Below are 19,936 nucleotides of genomic sequence, written 5' to 3' on the forward strand. Positions count from 1 at the left end.
GTGGCTGATTTAGAGTGTGCCGGTTGGAGGCTACTACGTTGGGATGCCCCAGCCATCCTGCGCGACTTCCAACCGCCATTTTAGAGCTGTCCACTATCCTCCCAGACAACTCTCTAAACATTAGTAGGAACCAGCTATATGTTTGACCAGAAATATGTCTATTTAACAAAAGAGGCGCTATATCTAAATACATGCATGTATCTGATATCTTTATTTACAATACTGTGTAATACATTTACAGTTCGAACCCAAATATTATTCGATAATGCAAAAGAAAACTGTTTATAGGCTTATATTAGTTGTTAATAAATGTCAAGCTTTATATACTGACTCCGCTGCTTACAATCAGTAACAATGAGAATTTACTGTGAACAAGGTTTTTTGATGTTGTGACCAACAGATGGACATTCTTAGAACAAACCAATAGGAAAAAATAACCATCAAATTGACCAGTACAATGTATACCGTTAACAGAACTGTCTTTAAAGAATGTTTGTTTTCTCTTTTTTTAAGTGGTTTGGAAATCTTGTTACCATGGAGTGGTGGAATGACCTTTGGCTCAATGAGGGATTTGCATCCTACATGGAGTACATTGGTGCTAGTTTTATCAATCCCAAGTTAGAGCTGGTAAGCATTTACACCAATATCCTTCCTCTCAATCGTGTGTTAACAGCCTATAGAATGCGTATTTCATGCCCTGCTCTTCTTTCCTTTCCAAAAACATCTCATGAATATATGAACGTTGTCATAGAACTTTTCCTGCGGGCAAAATGTTTTGCAAAACATATTTGTGAAGGATATTATTCATGAAAAGCAGAATTTATGCATCACAAAAGATAATTTTTGCAAGAAATGTCACTGACTTGTTTGTTTTTATTTTGTCAATACGGCGATAACCATATTGATGCAGGTCACGATCTTAAATTAATGATTCTAAAAATCACCATTGACCCTAAACTTTTCACATTCTTTTCCTTAGTTTCCTTTTAGCAACATGCCTGTCAGATTCTAGTCCTCCTATACAGTACTTGTTATATTTGAAAGCAAGCAGAACAACCAGTTACTTGGCGAAATCATCATAACATAATGCAAAGGACTCACTATGAAACCGAGGCTTTACCTAGAGCAAGGGCTTAAACATCAAGCCACATGTGTCAAGCGGTAGTGGTCGCTGTATTAGAGTTGTTCATAAAAGAGGTAAGAGTGCACCAAGAAATCGTGCAAGCGTATTCAAAGTAACAAAAATTTAATGAATAATGCTTTGCTCAATGTTTTCAGTGCCCTGATGGCCTAGAAGGAAAAAATGTACTCCAACAACAATGCATAAGTCTAATTAAAGCTCTTGGCTACATTACCCAGAGTACGTATGTATCTTCTAGCCTCTGAACTTCAAGATAACAGTCTGCAACTGCTTTTGCAGTTCACATCAAAGACAGACTCAGAGCCCGCTGTTCTGTTCTTCCAGGTAACAGCTCTACCTGGTGATAATGCAGTTTATTCTCAGGACTAGTAAATGCCGGTTTTGGGGGACATCTTAGTGCTGGAGTAGGGACTGCCTAGAAGATCTGCGCTGTAAAGCGCATTTTGCCCTCTCACCAGGCGGGACCTGTAATTGTTGCATCCCAGTGGAAATCTTGGTGCTGGAAGAGGACAGAGGAGGAGGGGGGACTGCCTAGAAGCCCTCAACTATAAGGCATGCTTAGCCCTCTCGTCTCGTGGGACCCGTAATTGCTGCATTTGATGATTTCTGCTCCTATTGGACATTTTGGTACTGGAGGAGGGCAGAGGTGGAGGGGCTGCCTAAACGCCCTGCACTATTAAGCTCATACAGTCCTCCCTGGCATGTGGGGTGCAACAAAGCCATACCTCCTTGCTTAGCAACTTAGGTACTTTAGCTCGTTAGCTATTGAAGCTACCATGGCTCTTGCCCAGTAATTTGCTTGACAGTATGCTGCATCAGTCAAGTAGTGGCAGGGAACTTTTATTTCAGCACTGTTAGGAATGGGGATCTCTAGTTGGTAATGATTTGCGCCTTTGTCCAAGTAGGGACCCGTCTTCCTAGTCAAAGTAAGAGAGATACACTTCTAAAATATACCCTGCTTACCCCCTTGGTAGCTTGGCATGAGCAGACAGGCTTATCTCAGAGGCAGTGTGAAAAGCATTGGTGCACAGTTTAGAAAAATAAGTAATCTTTATCTAAACCAAACAAGACCAAAAAGACAAAAATCGACAATGCAGCAATCAAAATATGCCTTTTAAGAGGTAGAAACAGTTCTATCCATAGCAAACTATAGATGTGGCACTTTCAACACAAAGAACCTTGGATGCGTCAAAATCATATACAAAAACAGCTGCAAAGAAGGTGATGCATCGGATCCTTTCGTGCAGGGAAGGTGATGCGATGCAGCGGTTCCTTACTCCAGGGTAGGTGATATGCATCGGTTCGTTACTAACATGCAGGGGAGGTCATGCGTTGGTTTTTTACTGAAGGCGAGGTGATGCATCAGTTTCCTACTGTGCGGGGAGGTGATGTGTCTGTTTCTTACTGCAGCCCCAGCTTTGATGTAGACTTGGCGCCCGGTGTAATGCATGAGGATCGGGGATGCATTGGTTCTTGATGCAGCGACGGCAACAGCACTGTGTTGGTTTCTTCAGACGCGGTCCCACAATGTGTGGGTTCTTGCAGCTGCACAGTAGGGCCTGCCTCAGAATCAGTGCAGTAATCTCGGACTTCGTAGATTGGTGCACTTGATGCTGCATGCAGCGACTTCTCCAGAAGTGGCCAGACGCTGCATCAGTTTGTTCAGTGATGCATCAGAAACTGGTGTGGATGCATCGCACTTCTTGTTCTTGAGTTACTTTTCCAGATCCCAACCGCCGGAACAACATCCAGGGCCCACAGCAACATACACCTCTTGGCAGGTCAGACCTCCCAACAAGGAAGCTCAGGGGAGCTTGGGGTGATGTCTTTGCATCCCTGGGACTACAAAACAGGAGGCAAGGTCTACTTCAAGCCCTTGAAGATCTTCCCCAAGCAGGGGACACAGCACACAGCAAAGTGCTTGTCGTTTCCTTGGCAGAAACAGTGACTGCAGGCCAGCCCCAGACAGCATACAGCAAAGGGGCAGTACTCCTTCAGTCTCTCCATCTCTTCTCTATGGCAAAGGTTCCTCTTGAATTCCAGAAGTAATATACACTTTTATAGTCCATTTTCCTTTGTTCTCTGGTGTCGGAGAGGCTCTGTGCTTAGTCAAGACCAGTTCTGTCCTCCCTGGTGCAGCTTCCTGGCAGGAGGTAGAGACAGCATTATCCAAAGCAGACCAGGCCCATTTAGGTGTAAAGGAAATCTCCTCCCCCCTACTCTAAATGCAGCCCAGCCCTGACTCATGCAGGAAAGGCAGGACACACATCACACCCCACCCCCTGTGGCTGTCTGAGAAACTGCACATCCCCAGCCATTGTCACTCCAAATCCGGACAGTCAATCCACAGAGGCACACAGGATGGCTTAAGCAAGAAAATGCCTACTTTCTAAAAGTGGTATTTTCAAACACAGAATGTAAAAATTAAGCCCGGACAGAGAACTCCACTCTACTAGCGGAGTTTTCAGAGTTTTGCCTACTCAGTGCCCCGTTGAGAACTCAGAGTTCAGGCAAAACTCCGACTCCGCAGCAGAGCGGAGTCAGCCAGCCCCCTCTGCTCAAAAAAAGGGGAAAAATGCATTTACCTCTGCTGTGGCCTCTCTGGACTACCCTCCTCCTCCTCGCCGTGGCCTCTCTTGCCGTCTCCTCATCCACCCACGCACACCCCTACATCGGACGAACGTCTTGGTAGGACTGCGCGCTCCTGCGTGAATGCACAATTCTCGCAAGACGTATGTAGACGAGAAGACAGCGAGAGATACCACGGACCAAATTTGCGTCTTTTTCTTCCAACATCTTGAGGATTCTAAAGGTAGCCAGGGTTTGAGGATTCCCCTGGAGGGGAACAAGAAATTGGCCAAAATACAGCAAATGTTTGTTCTTTTTGGGAACAATGGGGAAAACGTGCTGCAGAAGAAAGCGTCTGTGGTTTTTCCCTGCAAAAGGTATCAACAAAGGGTTGTGCTAAAATCACCATCTTCCCAGCTTTCAGGAACAGGCAGACTTTTGGCAGAAAACCAACATTTTCTACACAGTTTTAGCATTTGACTGGGGCATAGTCTATTTTTCAACCTTCGACCAGTTAGTTATAGAAATAGGTGTAAAAACAATAATGGATCTCAGAGATCTATACATGTCTCAAAAGTATACAACATCCTGAATTCAGATAGGGGTCATTTGTTTAGATCCTTCAAGGTTTTCTATAGAAACCAACAATTGAAATAAAAAATATATAAATAGAGGTGGAAAAAACTGCCATTTCTGCAAATGTTTTCACCTATAACTTCTTCTGAGTATTAAATATTTTTGAAAGCAATATACAGTTATGTCCGCTGGACCATTCTGGTTGCAGGGAAATATAGGACTCGTAGGTTCACCAAGAACCCAAGCCAATAACTGAGCTGCATCTTGCAATGGTTTTTCATTGTGTACCTGTATATAGCAATTCATTTTGTAAAACAGAGTGAAAAGTGGGTACCAAGGGAGCCAATATATTTACAAAATGAGATCAAAATCTATTAGAAGCAGTGCGTATTTGCATATCTCTGAATTTTTGGGTATCCATACAAGCATGTGAATTAGAGGACATTTTTCAAAATGACAAATCAATACATTTCTGAGAACTAGACACCTAGAGGAATCCAGGATGGGGTCACATGTGTGGCTCTCACTAGTTTATGTTACACAAAATCCCTTGCAAACCTAGAACTTTGTAAAAAAAAAACACATTTCTCTCATGTTTCTGTGATGGAAAGTTTTGTAATCTGTGTAGGTCCACAAACTACCTCCCACCCAGCATTCCCCATAATCGTCATATAAAAATGGTACCTCACTAGTGTGGGTAGGCCTAGTGCCTGTGACAGGGACATCCCAAAATGCATTGTGGACACATCACATTTTTCCGGTGAAAACTGACCCTTTTTTGCAATATGCCTATCTGTGCAGCTAGAGAAACCTAGGAAACCTATACATTTTGAAAACTATATACCTAGGTAGATCCAAGATGGGGTGACTTGTGTGGCTCCCTTGCAAACCACAAACTTTGTAAAATAAAAACATTCCTCACATTTCTGTGATGGAAAGTTCTGGAATATGTGGGGAGCCATAAACTTCCATGCACCCATCATTTCCCATAGTCTCCCGATAAAAATGGTACCTCACTTGTGTGGGTAGGCCTAGTACCCGTGGCAGGAAGCGGCCCAAACCTCAACATGGACACATGCCATTTTTCCAGTGAAAACTGACCCTTTTTTCGCAATGTGCCTAGGTGTGGATTTTGGACGTAGCTCTGCCGGCACCTGTGGAAACTCAGCAAGCTTATACTTTTTATTTAAAGGAGACACCAAGGGAAATCCAGGCTGGGTGACTTGTGTGGCTCCCACCATGTTCTGTTTCCCAGAATCCCTTGAAAATCCCAAACTTTATAAAAAAACAAACATTTTCCTAACATTTTAGTGATGGAAAGTTGTGGAATCTGCAGGGAGCCACAAACTTCCACCCACCCACCATTCCACCAAGCCTCCTGATAAATATGGAACCTCACATGTGTGGGTAGGCCTAGTGCCCGTGACAGGAAATGGCCAAAAATATTCTGTGGAGACTTCAAAATTATCGATTATAAAAAAGACCTTGTTTTGTGAGGGAGTTACCTGGATTTTTGATTCCGGGCTCAGCGGCCATCTAAGGAAACCTACCAATCCCAGACATTTCTAAAAACTAGACACCCAAGGGGACTCCACGGAGGTGTGACTTGCATGGATCGCCCAACGTTTTCCTACCTAGAATCCCCTGAAAACCTCAAATTTGGCTGAATAAATCAAATTTTTCTCACATTTCTTTGTGGGAAAGTTGTGGGTTCACTGGGCTGACACTCATTTCCTACCAGCCAGGGATCCCACAGGACTACCAATAAAAATGGTACCTTACTTGTATGTGCCAAGTACCCAGGCCAGGCTCAGGCACAAAACATATTGTGAAGACATCAAAGTTATCTATCACAAAAGGACCTGGTTTTGCAGGAGGAGGCACATGAGTTTTTGGTCCTGCGACCACCGAGCATGCCCACAAGCACCGAAACATTGAAACTGAAAGTATGTTTCAGTTTAAATTTCAATGTAATGACTTCAGAGAACCATGTGCGTGATTGAAGAAAAACAATGCCTCAGGTGGTTGGGGAAGCTCTACCCCACCTCCTGAGGCCCAAAAAAGGAAATCACTCTGATGCTTTTAGCAGAGGGATTCAGTGCGTTTGTGCAAATGACGGAATAGTTCCGTCATGAGCACATAAGCACTGGTGCTCATGACGGAACTATTTCATCAAGAACACCGAAAGGGTTAAACTGTCTTCTATTATATTGATCGGCCTTTGCCTAATCTATGAAAGCTTGGGCATTATACAAGCTCAGCTGTTTAGACTTGGCTTAAAGCCCACTGTAATGCCTGTGGCCCACAATCAGCCTACTGTCATAGTTCATCAGGATCTGTCATGCCTTACTTTGGCAGTGACTCAGTCTACCATCTATAGAGGCTGGACTGTGCCATGCAGGGGTGTTAGGCGGCCAAGGATATTTTGAAAAAGACATCAGCCTTGATGTTGCTAGTAGATTCCAACATGGCAGGAAGAGAGGTATCCATTCCTTGGGGGAGGGGAGGAAGGGAGTAGCCGGGAACAGAAGGGCTCACAGGCCCCTAACAATTTATCTGCCATCTGCATTTTGCCCATATGTAATTGTCATGGCTAATGTCCCTCACTCTGCCTCTTAGACAATGGAAACGTCTGTCCAACTGGAAAACAAGGTTCTCCATTAATACCTCAGCTGTACTCAAAATCCTGATGGTATACACTTTGGAGTATGTGGGGCCTGCAACTAAGAGCCTCATTAACAATTCTGTAATTGTCAGCTTTAACCACACCAGTATCATCCAGAGCATCCTTGTGTATATTGATTGGGAGAACTGTTATTCTGGTGTAATTAAAGTTATATCAGTCTATTTTCATTGCTATTTTAACTTGAAATCAAGGTGATTGGGTCCTGTTTCATCTACTAATTCCTCACCCCTCTCATTTTAATGAGAAATCGCTTCTCTGTCCTTGCACATCTGTGTGAAACATGGAGACCATTTAATCCTCTTTGATTCACCTAACACTAAAAACAAAGATGGTAAAGCCTTTTAGCAAATAGTTGCGCAGGGTGGTTGACACTTTGCAAATCTGCCAGAGGTTGACATTTAAGCGAGTGAGTAGACGGGACACTTCAAATCTTTATATTCTTTTCCTCTGCCTTCACTTTCATCTTCTTTTAGCACATTAGATGATACCTCCAATCATATGGGTATCACTGATCTCCCTATTAGGTTCTCCCTTCAAGAGAGTGAGGTAGCAATTGCCTCTCTGAGACACGGAAAGGCCCAAGGATCGGACAAGGTTTCTGTGGACATGTTCCGCTTGGATCTCAACATCCGGGTTCCTTATATTAATTTAGTCTCAAACAGAATTACAGTGAGAGCCCTGATAACCATTACCAGGAAAGAAGCTGAGATTGCACAAGTTTAAAAAAAAAGAAGGTAGAGCAATTCCCCCAGTAATTATCGGCGCATGAGTCTTCTGAAGAATCTCAAAGAGATCTTTTACAAACAGGCTCTCACAAGCCAGACTGGATCATGACTAATGATGCTCTGAGGCACCTCCAAGCAGGGTTCCGACCAAAAACTGGAATGGTTGACCAGGTCTTCCATTTTCTGTCGATTAAATTGAAGATGGTTGACAATAATGGAGGCAACCTGTTTGTCGCCTTCGTTGGCCTGCGAGCTGCTTTCAACCTCGTCCTGAGAGGCAGTTTGTGGGAGGGGATGGTTTGTAAGGTCATTCCCAGTGATCTTTTGAGGATTACAGTCTGATTGCATGAGGATAACTATGCGCAAATAAGTCGGAGACAAGGGTGTGAACTCACTGATACAATAAATATCAGCAAAGGAGTCCTGTTCTGGCCTTGACCCTTTGCCTTTGGTTTACAATGAGTGTATCCCCTTTTTGGTTACCTGTGCAAATGATTCTCCCACCCTGACCGGCAGAAGGTGCTGGCGCTCCTCTTCACTGCTGACACTCTTCTCATCTCCAAAACTCCATCTGGGCTGCAAACACTCTTAGGTTGGTTCTTCTTATTTTGTGAAAACTATGAGCTACAAATCAATGTGTAGAAAACTAAATTTATGGTGTGCCTCAAACAGACGAACTATAGGGGTAATATTTGTTTGGGTGTGAATGCCCTGTAAAAGGTTAAAGAATGTGATCACCTCAGGGTGAGACTGACTATTTCCAATTCCTGCGAGCCCCAAATTACAGAGAACTCTTTCCTGATTAAACACAGGCCCTCTGCTTTAGTGACATTCACAAAAAGTGCATAATTTTTTCTAAACTCCCCAGTAGTTAAAATATACAATGCCCAAGTAAAAAAGTGCTTCAATGTATGGTGCAAAGCTGTGTGGCCATTGCAATTCCAAAGCTAGGGCTGTGGTTAATTTGTAAAAAAAAAAGAAGTGGTGTGGCTCTCGTCAGGAGGCTGCTTGCACCAGCCCATTTCTTCTGTTAGTGCCGCCTAAAACAGAACCAACTACTACCCATGAAAGTGGGGAGGTGGGGAGTGGGGAGTGGGGGTGGCATAATGACTAGATCTGTCGACTTTGGAGCTGGGGAACCAGGTTTGAGTCTCGTCGTCGGATGTGATTCGGGGTCAATCACTTAATCTCCCCTTGCCTATCATAAATTAATGTGTCCTTAACTGGAGCTCATGAAAAGCACTGGTGTTGATGATAAGCGCTGGTGCTGACCACCGGAAACTGCCAGTTCAAAATATGCACTGAACATGGGTGCCTGAGAACAATTTTTTAAGGTTCGTTTTATAATTTAGGGAGGAACGCTCCACTGCTCCCTCTCTGATTAGACCTTGCTCTTAATCCTATTACACCTATTGCCAGACCAAGGCCTGCACTGTTTTGTCTTCAAAACTGGAGTTCTGCGAGTAGAAGCCATACAGTGGTGGGCATGGGGACATCATTGGTTGTTTCAAAACTTAAAAAACGTCTTGGTTAAACCATGTCAAGCAGACCTTGAGTGACTGTTGGCATAATCCATCATTAGTTGGGACAGATATGAGTGAAATTGCATAAAAACAAAATGTACTGGCTTTGATAGGCGATCAGAGTGAACCATAGAAGACCTGGGAAGTCAGTCTAAAGCTTTCCTGTATCATAAACATGTGTTTCGGTCTGGGAACTTCCTCGATTATATTAACCCTACACCTACCAGGTCGCTTTTCATGACGTTTAGATACGGGTTTCTGCCTATTGCAATCTTTACATCGTCTTAGTTAACTATTAGTGACAATTCAAAGCTGCGCCCAGCATGATCTTATCTCGAGGAAACTGAGGCTCATTTGCTCTTTTTCTGCCCCTTTTACCGCAAGCCTAGAGCAAGATGGATTGTGCCTATGTGCATGTCCTTGGGTTTAAGGGGCTGTGTAAGTGCGCAAAGTATTTGCAAAAGTGACAGTATATGTTGGCGATGGTGGCTGCATGGCGTATCAGATTAGAAATACTGACTTAGTAGACTACATTGTTTTTATAATTCTTTTAGGTGCTGTATTGTTGTACACAGAGATTGTAATTGCTGTTTTAATGATTATTATCACTGACCCAATTGGTCCGTCATCCGACTCATGAGGGTGGTCATATCTTAGATCCGGTCTTCACAAACCTTCAATTGACTGAGGTCACCCCCCCCAAACCCATGGGATGGAGTGATCATCATCTCATTGAGCTTTTTATTACTACGGCAGCTCGCCCTACCGGGAAGCCTGATAAAACAACTTTCAGGCATCCCTGGAAAAAGCTCAAATTGGAGGATTTCCATCGTGCTCTGACCATCACACCCTTGGTTTATTCGGATGACGTTGAAACTGGGTATCACACCTTTTGCGCCTGGATTGTTCGAGTGCTCGACCTACTGATACCAGCTACCTGGAGTAGGAATCGTTCCTCCCAGTCTAACCCTTGGTACTCGGAGGAACTCAGGAGATTAACAGCTACCTGTCGCCAAGCCGAAAGAGCTTGGAGGAAGAGATATGAGAAAGACCTAAAAGTTCTCTACCTGGCGAAGGTTAAGGTTTACCATAGAGCTGTCTGCCGGGCCCGAGCTGACTATTATGCTCGGGAATTTCTGGCAAGCTCTAACCCTTCCAAGCTGGTTTTTAAAGTCCTGAAGGAGTTCACAGTGAACAGACTCCCCAATAACGAGATCTGCTCCCTTGCTCACTGTGAGGGTCTGGCCAGTTTCTTTGTGGAAAAAGTTAGTGCTATCTATCGCTCTTTTCCCAAAGCTGACCTGAATAGTACAATCATAACATCTCTAGGCTTGGCCACTCTTCCCATACCATCAGAATTAGAGTTTAACCTCTTGGTGGCCAAGGTCAAATCTGGCTCACCAGATGACCCTTTAAGACCAGCCCAGTTTGTGGACTCAGCGCCCCTCTGCCTTCCTCCCATCCGTCATCTTGTGGAGCAATCCCTAACTATCGGTTTAGTTCCGCCTGCCTGGAAAGCCGCCTGTGTTATGCCCATTATAAAAAAAACAGGACTAGATGCATTGAAGCCGGAGAGCTATCGACCAATCTCTCTCCTTCCATGGGTGGCAAAGATCACAGAGGCCCATGTGAATAATCTTTTAACGAAACATCTGACTTCAGCTCAACTATTGGATCCCACACAGAATGGCTTTAGACCTGGACACAGTACAGAGACGGCACTCCTATATATGGTTGAACACCTCCGCTCTGTACTAGATGCCGGTCAAACGGCGGCACTGGTCCTTTTGGACCTCAGTGCCGCCTTTGACACTGTATCCCATCCCATTCTTGTCCAGAGGCTTAGGGAGGCTGGTATTTCAGGTAGTGCGTTAGACTGGTTTCAGTCGTTCCTATCGGAACGCTCCTTTCAGGTGGTTGTACCACCATTTAGATCTAAATCCCGTGCCATCACCAAAGGAGTCCCGCAGGGGTCGGCGTTGAGCCCCACTCTCTTCAACCGTTACGTCCAACCATTAGCGGAGGTTGCGAAGAGATGGGGTCTCACAATGGTATCCTACGCCGATGATACCCAGTTGGCGGTGGCCCTCAACGGAAATTCCGACCAACTGGCATCCAACTTTGCGGATGGTTTGAGGGCAGTTGCCAGCTGGCTAACGGCCAACTGCTTACAGCTCAACGCCCTCAAAACCGAGGTGATGGTACTGGGTAAACAGCCAGATCTGTGGGGTGCAAACTGGTGGCCCAAGGAGTTAGGACCCCCCCCAAAACCAGTGTCGGAACTAAAGAACCTTGGCGTATGGCTGGACTCCAAACTTACCTTCTCGTGGCACACTAAGAAGGTGGCATCTATGTGCTTCGGCATCTTACGTGGTTTGAGGCCTATCCTCAAATTCTTCGATGCTCCCACTCGCCAGATGGTGGTTCAAGCGAGTGTACTATCTAGACTCGACTATGCCAGCGCACTGCTTCTGGGCGCTAACCAGGCGGAAGTCCTGCGATTTCAACGGGTCCAGAATGCGGCAGCTAGAGCCCTGGTAGGCCTCCCACGTGTCTGCTCAGTCCGCAGCACAATTGCTAAACTACATTGGTTGCCAGTCATCAGACGCATCGAATTTAAAGCATTATGCTTTGCTTTTAAAATTCTGAAATCTGATACTCCCGTCATCCTTCAGCATCTCCTGACTCCTTACACTCCTTCGCGTAGTCTGCGTTCTGCTGGCCAAAGTCTGGCATGTGTACCCCGATTTCGCAAATGCAGATTGGGCGGTCGATCGTTTATGGTGTTGGCCGCCAAACTGTGGAATGCACTTCCTGTTCATATTCGCTCTCTAGAAAACCTTTTTGCTTTTAGGAAAGCTATGAAAACTTATCTTTTTCCACTGCCCTATTAGCTTCCTACTCTGCTTGTTTGTTATGTTCTTTTTCAGATATAGCGCCAGGACGCCCCTTTGCTGGGGCAGCTGTGCGCTCAAAAATACATTTAACATAACATAACATAACAATCTTGAAATGTACTGTTTTTATTGTCTTTTTTTCTTTCTTTTATCTTTTTCTTTTAAATTTGAGTGTACATGTCAATGGATTTTAATTATTTGATCTGATAATTAAATTTGATTTGGCCTGATCCTCACACTGGGCTCCGACGACAGCACCACCCTGATGTCAGCAGGCAGATCCAGTGTGGTGCTTAGAATTGATATTTTTTCTCAGATCAGCAGTGTATCCTAACTGCAGTACCCTGTAATATTTCTGCAGCACCATGCCCTTCTCTGGAATCTATCCACTCCACTTGGCTGATGGGTGTAATGTAGTCAATGGACAGTGCCCAGTGACCACACTGGTCAGGCACTAGGACCAGCCCGAGGGAAGGCAGAGGGCGGGAGGAAAGGGAGGAGCTGGGGGACGAAAGGCCAGTTCACGGCTGACCACCATGCCTGTAAGACATGAATAGAGAAGCTCCCCACTATACCAGTTGTCCGCGTGGTCATTGAGTCACCTACGACTCTACAACTGGCGACGAGGCTAAAGACACCCTGCGCGTGTGCATAGCCACTGCAGCAACCGGCGACCGACTGGCCTGGAGCTCGCCCCACGCCCAGAGGCTCGAGCGCGCTGCGTGTCCAGATAGGACAACGCCCACCGAGTGCCCACCTCGGCGGCGAAAGCGGATCCGACGACCGTCGATGTCGAGCGCCCACCGAGTGCCCACCTCGGCGGCGGAAGCGGACCAGAAGTGCGCCCACCGAGTGCCCACCTCAGCGGCGACAGCGGACCAGAAGAGCGCCTACCGAGTACCCACCTCGGCGGCGGAAGCGGACCAGAAGAGCGCCCACCGAGTGCCCACCTCGGCGGCGACAGCGGACCAGAAGAACGCCCACCGAGTGCACCTGGGCGGCGACAGCGGACCAGAAGAGCGCCTACCGAGTGCCCACCTCGGCGGCGGAAGCGTGGCAAGACCACCACCCACCGAGTGCCCACCTCGGCGGTGGAAAAGGAAGAAGACTGCCTCTCTACCTTTGGTGTCTCCAGCGGCGGATCCCGGCTTCGGTGAGTGAAGACGCCGACTCCCGGTAGACAATTGAATGAAATCGGCCGAAATCCCGCCAAAAACGAGATTCCCGGCGGCCATCTTGAAGTCAGGCAGTCTCGACCAATCCCCTGCGAGGGATTGCCGGCGGCCATTTTAAAGTCAGGCGAAGCCCCTAAAAAAAAAAAACAAGCACTCGCGAGTGAAAGGAAGACTACAAACAAGCATTGGCGAGTGCAACGAAGATAAGAAAGAAGCACTGGCGAGTGCAACGAAAATAATAAACAAGCACTGGCGAGTGCAACGAAGATAATAAACTTGCACTGGCGAGTGCAACGAAGATAATCAACAAGCACTGGCGAGTGCAACGAAGATAATAAACAAGCACTGGCGAGTGCAAAGAAGATAATCAACAAGCACTGGCGAGTGCAACGAAGATAATAAACAAGCACCGGCGAGTACAACAAATTGTTCGAACAAGCACTGGCGAGGGCAACACAAACAACAAACAAGCACTGGTGAGTGCAACGAGACCGGCCAAGAGAGTGAACACGGACTGAAATAGACGTCAGGCACCACGAGCAAACAATGGGCGACCCTGCCCCTGAGAGTACGTCGAGAGCATCTCTCCTGCTGCGCCCCGAACCCCTCATTATCGAAGCTGGCAGGAGCATGAGCCTGCGGTGGCAAGAATTGATAGAAGACTTTGACGACTTCATAAAAGCATCCAAGATAACTGACGAGGAAGAACAACTACTCTTCCTCAGGAACCTGATTGGCAGGGACGGGGGCCGAGTCCTGAAAGAACTGCCAGAAGAATCCTTGGTGTCCTACACGAAAGCACAGGAAGCCCTGGACGGTAGATTCCTGCACAAAAAGAACGTTGACTATGAGCGGTACACCCTCAACAGGGCCATGCAAGAGAGAGGTGAACGAATGGAGGCGTTCGTGACTCGTCTGAACCGCCTAGCAAAGCACTGCGAGTTTGACAAGTTTTCAAAGGAAGACGCTCTGCGACTAAGAGTCATAGAAGGATGCCTCTCCGAACCATTGAGACGCAAGCTACTGAAGAAAAGCTATACACTAGCAGAAATCGTGGACATGACGAGAGTAGAGGAGCAAGCGGACGACTACGCAAAGAGCATGGAAAGCGGGAGAAGCGAGAGACCGGATCAAGCCTTCAGGATGCAGTCTCGGCACGAACATCGGCGGTCTCCGCCACGTGATCGCTCGTCCAGATCTAACAAACATCACCACCAGTCCCACAGAGGGCACAAAGACACGAGATACACGAAAGGACGCTCGGACAAGCACACCAAATGTTCCCGATGCGGCTACGACTTTCCACATGCAGATGCATGCCCAGCACTGGGTGAGCAATGCCGGAAATGTGGGAGAGACAACCACTTTGAAAGTATGTGCGGAGCAATGTCGAAAAGCGATCACAAGGGAAGCCACCGACGATACCCAGACAGTCGCCATCATATCAGGGCTGTCGAAGACAAACGCGATTCATCCTCTGGGTCGTCACAATCAAGCGGCCGCTCCCACAGGACACGTCAGTCTCGGCGATCATCCTCAAGAGGATCTCAATCTCCATCACCCGTTCCCCGAAAAGAATACCTCTATCGGGTGGCAGACCTTGACCAACTAAAGGAATACCCGCGCCTGGACATTAACATTGGCTCTCACCCCACACAGTTTGCGCTCAAAAGTGGGGCAACGCTAAACTATCTACCAGCCGCTGAATATCACCGGATGAATCCACCGCCCGAACTAATGGAGGCCCATGTGCAAGTGTACACGTGGATGGCTGAAGAGCCACTGACGTGCCTTGGAAAGTTCGAAACTGACCTTTCATATGAAGATCAGACAATACCAGCGTACATCCATGTTATTGAAGGGCCCGAAGCCGACTGCCTCCTGAGCCTGGCAACTGCCGAACGGCTGAAACTGGTAAACATCCTATTCAGAGTCACTGATAAACCAGCACTCATCCGAAAATTCCCAAAGCTATTCCAAGGTCTAGGAAAACTGAAGAACTGCCAAATAAAACTGCATATAGATGAACAAGTCATGCCGGTGGCACAACACCACCGAAAAATTCCATTTCACCTACAAGAAGCCGTGGAGAATGAACTAGGAGACCTGCTAGAAGCAGACATCATCGAGAGAACGGAAGGGCCGACCCCGTGGGTCTCCCCGGTCGTGGTGGTCCCAAAGAAAGGAGAAACGGGCCGAGTTCGTCTGTGTGTAGACATGAGAGCACCCAATACGGCCATCGAAAGAGAGAGACATCCTGGCCCACACATCAGTGACATGATCACGTCCCTCAACGGAGCAAAGATATTTTCAAAACTGGACCTCAACAAAGGATACCACCAGCTAGAGTTGCATGAAAGGTCAAGATACATCACCACATTCTCGACACATCTTGGACTATTCAGATATAAGAGACTAAGTTTCGGAGTGTCATCAGCGGCAGAGATCTTCCAAGAGGCCATCAGGAGAACAATACACCACATCCCACAGGTTCTGAACTACAGTGATGACATCCTCGTATACGGAGCAACAGCAGCTGAACACAACAAAGCACTGAATCAGGTCTGTCAAGCATTGATGGACGCGAACCTCACACTTAACGAAGCTAAATGTGAACTACACAAACCAACTCTAAAGTTTTTCGGACACTTATTCTCTGGAAATGGAATGAAACCAGATCCAGAAAAGGTAGCAGCGTTAAATGACACACCAAGCCCGAAGGACGTGGGCAATGTACGTTCGTTCCTAGGCATGGCCAGCTACTGCTCCAGATACATTCCCGACTATGCTACATTAAGCTACCCGTTAAGGAAGCTCACTAAACAAGGGCAATCTTTCCAGTGGTCCACCCAGTGTGAAGGAGCATTCAAGGAAATTAAGAGAACTGTTGAATCAGCAAAGAACCTAGCATACTTCAACCCAACAATGAAGACGGAGATAACGGTGGACGCCAGTCCTGTAGGATTAGGAGCCATCCTACCACAGTATGACAGGGAAGGAGACCAAAGGCACATAGTAGCGTATGCTAGCAGAAGCCTGACGGACACAGAGAGGGCCTACTCGCAACCAGAAAAAGAAAGCCTGGCGGTTGTCTGGGCGTGTGAACACTTCTACATCTTCATCTTTGGAAAACACTTCACACTCATAACTGACCACCAGGCCCTAATCACAATCTTTGGAAACCCGAAAGCAAAAATGCCACCAAGAATAGAGCGGTGGGTCCTAAGGCTGCAAGAATACACATACACCATCATTCACAAGCCAGGCAAGGACGCAAACCCGGCAGACTACATGTCACGACACCCCATCAAAGACAACAAATCAGAACCATCAATAGCGGACGAATACATTCGCTTCGTAGTGAATCAAGCGAGGCCTCCGGCTGTACCACTGGACGTCATCTGTGAAGCAACACAAATGGATGCCACCCTGCAAGAAGTGAAAAACATGATCCAAACCAACGGCTGGAGACACAAGTCAAACAATGGACAAAACGACACTGACATGGCGGCATTCAAACATGTCCATGAGGAACTGTCGATAGCCACCAATGGACTCATTTTACAAAACACGAGAATAGTAATACCACGACAACTCAGACAAGGGGTCATCGACTTAGCGCATGAGGGACATCGGGGTGTGGTAGCTACAAAAAGAGCACTCCGCGAAAGGGTCTGGTTCCCAACCCTAGATCAGATGGTGGAGGCAACATTGAAGGAATGTCTGCAATGTCAACTTGTAAGTCGTCCAGACCCCCCTGCACCGCTACAAATGTCCCCACTACCGGAGGGCGTCTGGCAACACATTGCCATCGATTTCTTCGGACCAATCAAATCGGGCCAATATGTCCTGGTCATCATGGACGAATACTCCAGATTCCCCATCGCCCAGCTGTGCGCCTCCACGAAAGCATCAAGTGCCATACCCATCCTAGAAGAGGTTTTTGCAGCATGGGGAATTCCCTTAGTGGTGAAGTCGGACAATGGACCACCTTTCAATAGCCACGACTTTGCTGAGTTCGCCCAACACCTCAACTTCACACACCGCAAGATCACACCATTATGGCCACAGGCCAACAGAATGATTGAACGCTTCATGGCCACGATCAAGAGGACCCTCCAGCAAGCAGAACTCACTGGAAAGCGCCTGCAGACACCACTTGACGAGGTGCTGCGGGCCTATCGAAACACGCCTCACTCCACCACGGGCAAATGTCCCGCTAACATCATGCTAGGACGCCCAGTATGCACCAGAATACCAATGATGAACCTGACCGCGACAGAACTGGATACTGACTCTGATCACGAAGAGATCGCGGCAAGAGACAAAGAAAAGAAGGAAAAGATGAAAGACTATGCTGATGAGCGACGTCATGCGGCCCCCTCCGCAAATAAAAGAAGGAGACTGAGTGCTGGCAAGACAAGAGCAGCACCGGAAGACGGACTGTCGATACAACGAGGTTCCTCTCAAAGTGATCCAACAAAAAGGAACAATGATCACAGCGGAGACCGAAGGGAAGAGACTCACCATAAATGTGACATACTTCAAAAAGTGCGGACCCACTGTCACCGAGCGACTGGCCGACCCCAAACTGGAGCCAGAAGACCTCGAGACACTGACAACCAACAGCTCATTACCCATGGGGATCGCTGATGAGAATGAGAGTGACAACTCCGACCATCAAGCACGCCCCACACGTGTGATCAAGAAACCGTCGCGTCTGATTGAAGAACCGTAAAGAAAAAAACTTGTGACTTGACCAGGGACATGTCACTGTGTCATCATCCACCTTGTGTCGTCATCCACCGGTGGGGGAGATGTAATGTAGTCAATGGACAGTGCCCAGTGACCACACTGGTCAGGCACTAGGACCAGCCCGAGGGAAGGCCGAGGGCGGGAGGAAAGGGAGGAGCTGGGGGACGAAAGGCCAGTTCACGTCTGACCACCATGCCTGTAAGACATGAATAAAGAAGCTCCCCACTATACCAGTTGTCCGCGTGGTCATTGAGTCACCTACGACTCTACAATGGGCGACAGCTGAATGTACAGAACTGGGAAGGCAATCAGATAGCACCCTTTACCTTTCTCCAAAAAGCAGCTTTTCACTCTGTCCTGGACTACCTGATGAATAAATGCAATGCTGGTTCATCTTTCTTTCTATTTTCCTTTATTCCTGTCTCCCAGACTGCATAGTTCATTAGGGCAGCTTGAGCCATTGTTACCTGAATGGCCGCATGCTGTTAGTGATCACTTGAGTCAGGCTGTGGTCTTGTAGTATCTCCAGTGTAGATCAGCAGTTGTGCATTGTTTGATTCCCACCCATGTCTGACTGGCATTTGATGTTGTGGGTGAGAGCTAAGAAAAACCCTACAGTCATATAGTCCGGTGCCACACACCATATCAACTCTCGCCAAAAATCATGAATTTATGAGTTTGTATTCCTTGGCACCAAGAGACATTATATGTAGCATGCGCTACGTAAATGGAATCCATTAATCCATCCATTCTTCTTAGATACAGGGGCTAGTGTTCTAACAATTGACCTGCTTCAGTTATAGTTGTGCTCAAGGAATGACAGCAAAGATAGCCAAAATATTTCTATTTGAGTCAAAATAATTCGCTTGCTGGTACCTCTAGTATTTGTCAAGCAGATATTGCAGGCTCAAAGCCCTCTCTTGAAGTAGGAATACCCTTTGAGGTTTTGTGCAAGAATATCATTTACGGAGAGATTACCATTGTGAATACTCTTGGCACTGGTGTCAATCTTAAAGGCAGGTTTGCAAACTGGAAATGTGAGTCTTTCACATCAAACCACAAGAAATACCTGTGGGCTGGCAAAATTATCAAAATATTCAGCATTTTGAGGTTCTTGGCTAAGAGTTAGTCATCTACTCGATCAAAGGACTATTATCTCTAATTTGGTCGAAAAGTAGTTGATGATTTCTGTACTAGAAACAGAATTCAGGATAGACCTTTTTCCTGAGGAGCTGTCACACGGGGTGATTCCTGAAATTACATCCATCTTTAATTATATATGGGGAACTGCATCTATCTTGGTTCTCTGACAGTGGTGTTTGAATGAAGACCTTTTGTTCCAAAATATTCTTAAAGTCCTTTATGGTTGTTTGGTGGATCACCTGGAGGATCCACTTATCTGATAGTTAGGGGCTTACACTTTTCTCCAGAAGTATTGCTGCCGAGCCGCACCAATCCAGCCTCCAAATGCTAGGTATAATCAAGCCATAGGGGTTGAATTGGGAGAAGGAGGGGAGGGTTGGCATCAGAATCTATAGCTTTATAAAGCCCCGAACACAGCCCTCCAAGGGACGTGCCATTTCCTTTGGATAAATGCTTGTTATTCATGTCCTATGATGACAAAAACAAAAGTTCCCTGAAGTCTGACTGTATTAAAGGGTGTAGAGCTTTGACGTCCTCTGTCATCTACTTGACCATCTCGTCCAGCAGGCTTCTAAAGGTTCAAGGGCTTCTAAAAAATGAAAATTGACCAATGTATGCATTTTCAGTTTACTTTTCCTTGTGTGTACTATACATTATGCCAAGCGTTCACTGCAGAGCCTGACGCTATGTATTCTGAAAGAAATGCCAGAACAGGTAAGGTCCAACTGCAACGTCAATTGTTCTTGC

At 46.6% G+C, this 19,936-nt stretch overlaps 1 protein-coding gene across 1 annotated transcript in view; it reads left to right on the forward strand.

The window, feature by feature from the left end:
• LVRN (laeverin) overlaps positions 1-19,936 on the forward strand; it is a 663,539-nt gene that overhangs the window by 259,812 nt on the left and 383,791 nt on the right. Inside the window, exon 6 of the mRNA XM_078675542.1 lies at positions 514-627. Coding sequence (XP_078531668.1) covers positions 514-627 — 114 coding nt within the window. The remainder of the gene's footprint in view (positions 1-513; positions 628-19,936) is intronic.

This window comes from Lissotriton helveticus, chromosome 2_1 (genome assembly GCF_964261635.1).
Source record: "Lissotriton helveticus chromosome 2_1, aLisHel1.1, whole genome shotgun sequence".
Lineage (NCBI taxonomy): Eukaryota > Metazoa > Chordata > Amphibia > Caudata > Salamandridae > Lissotriton > Lissotriton helveticus.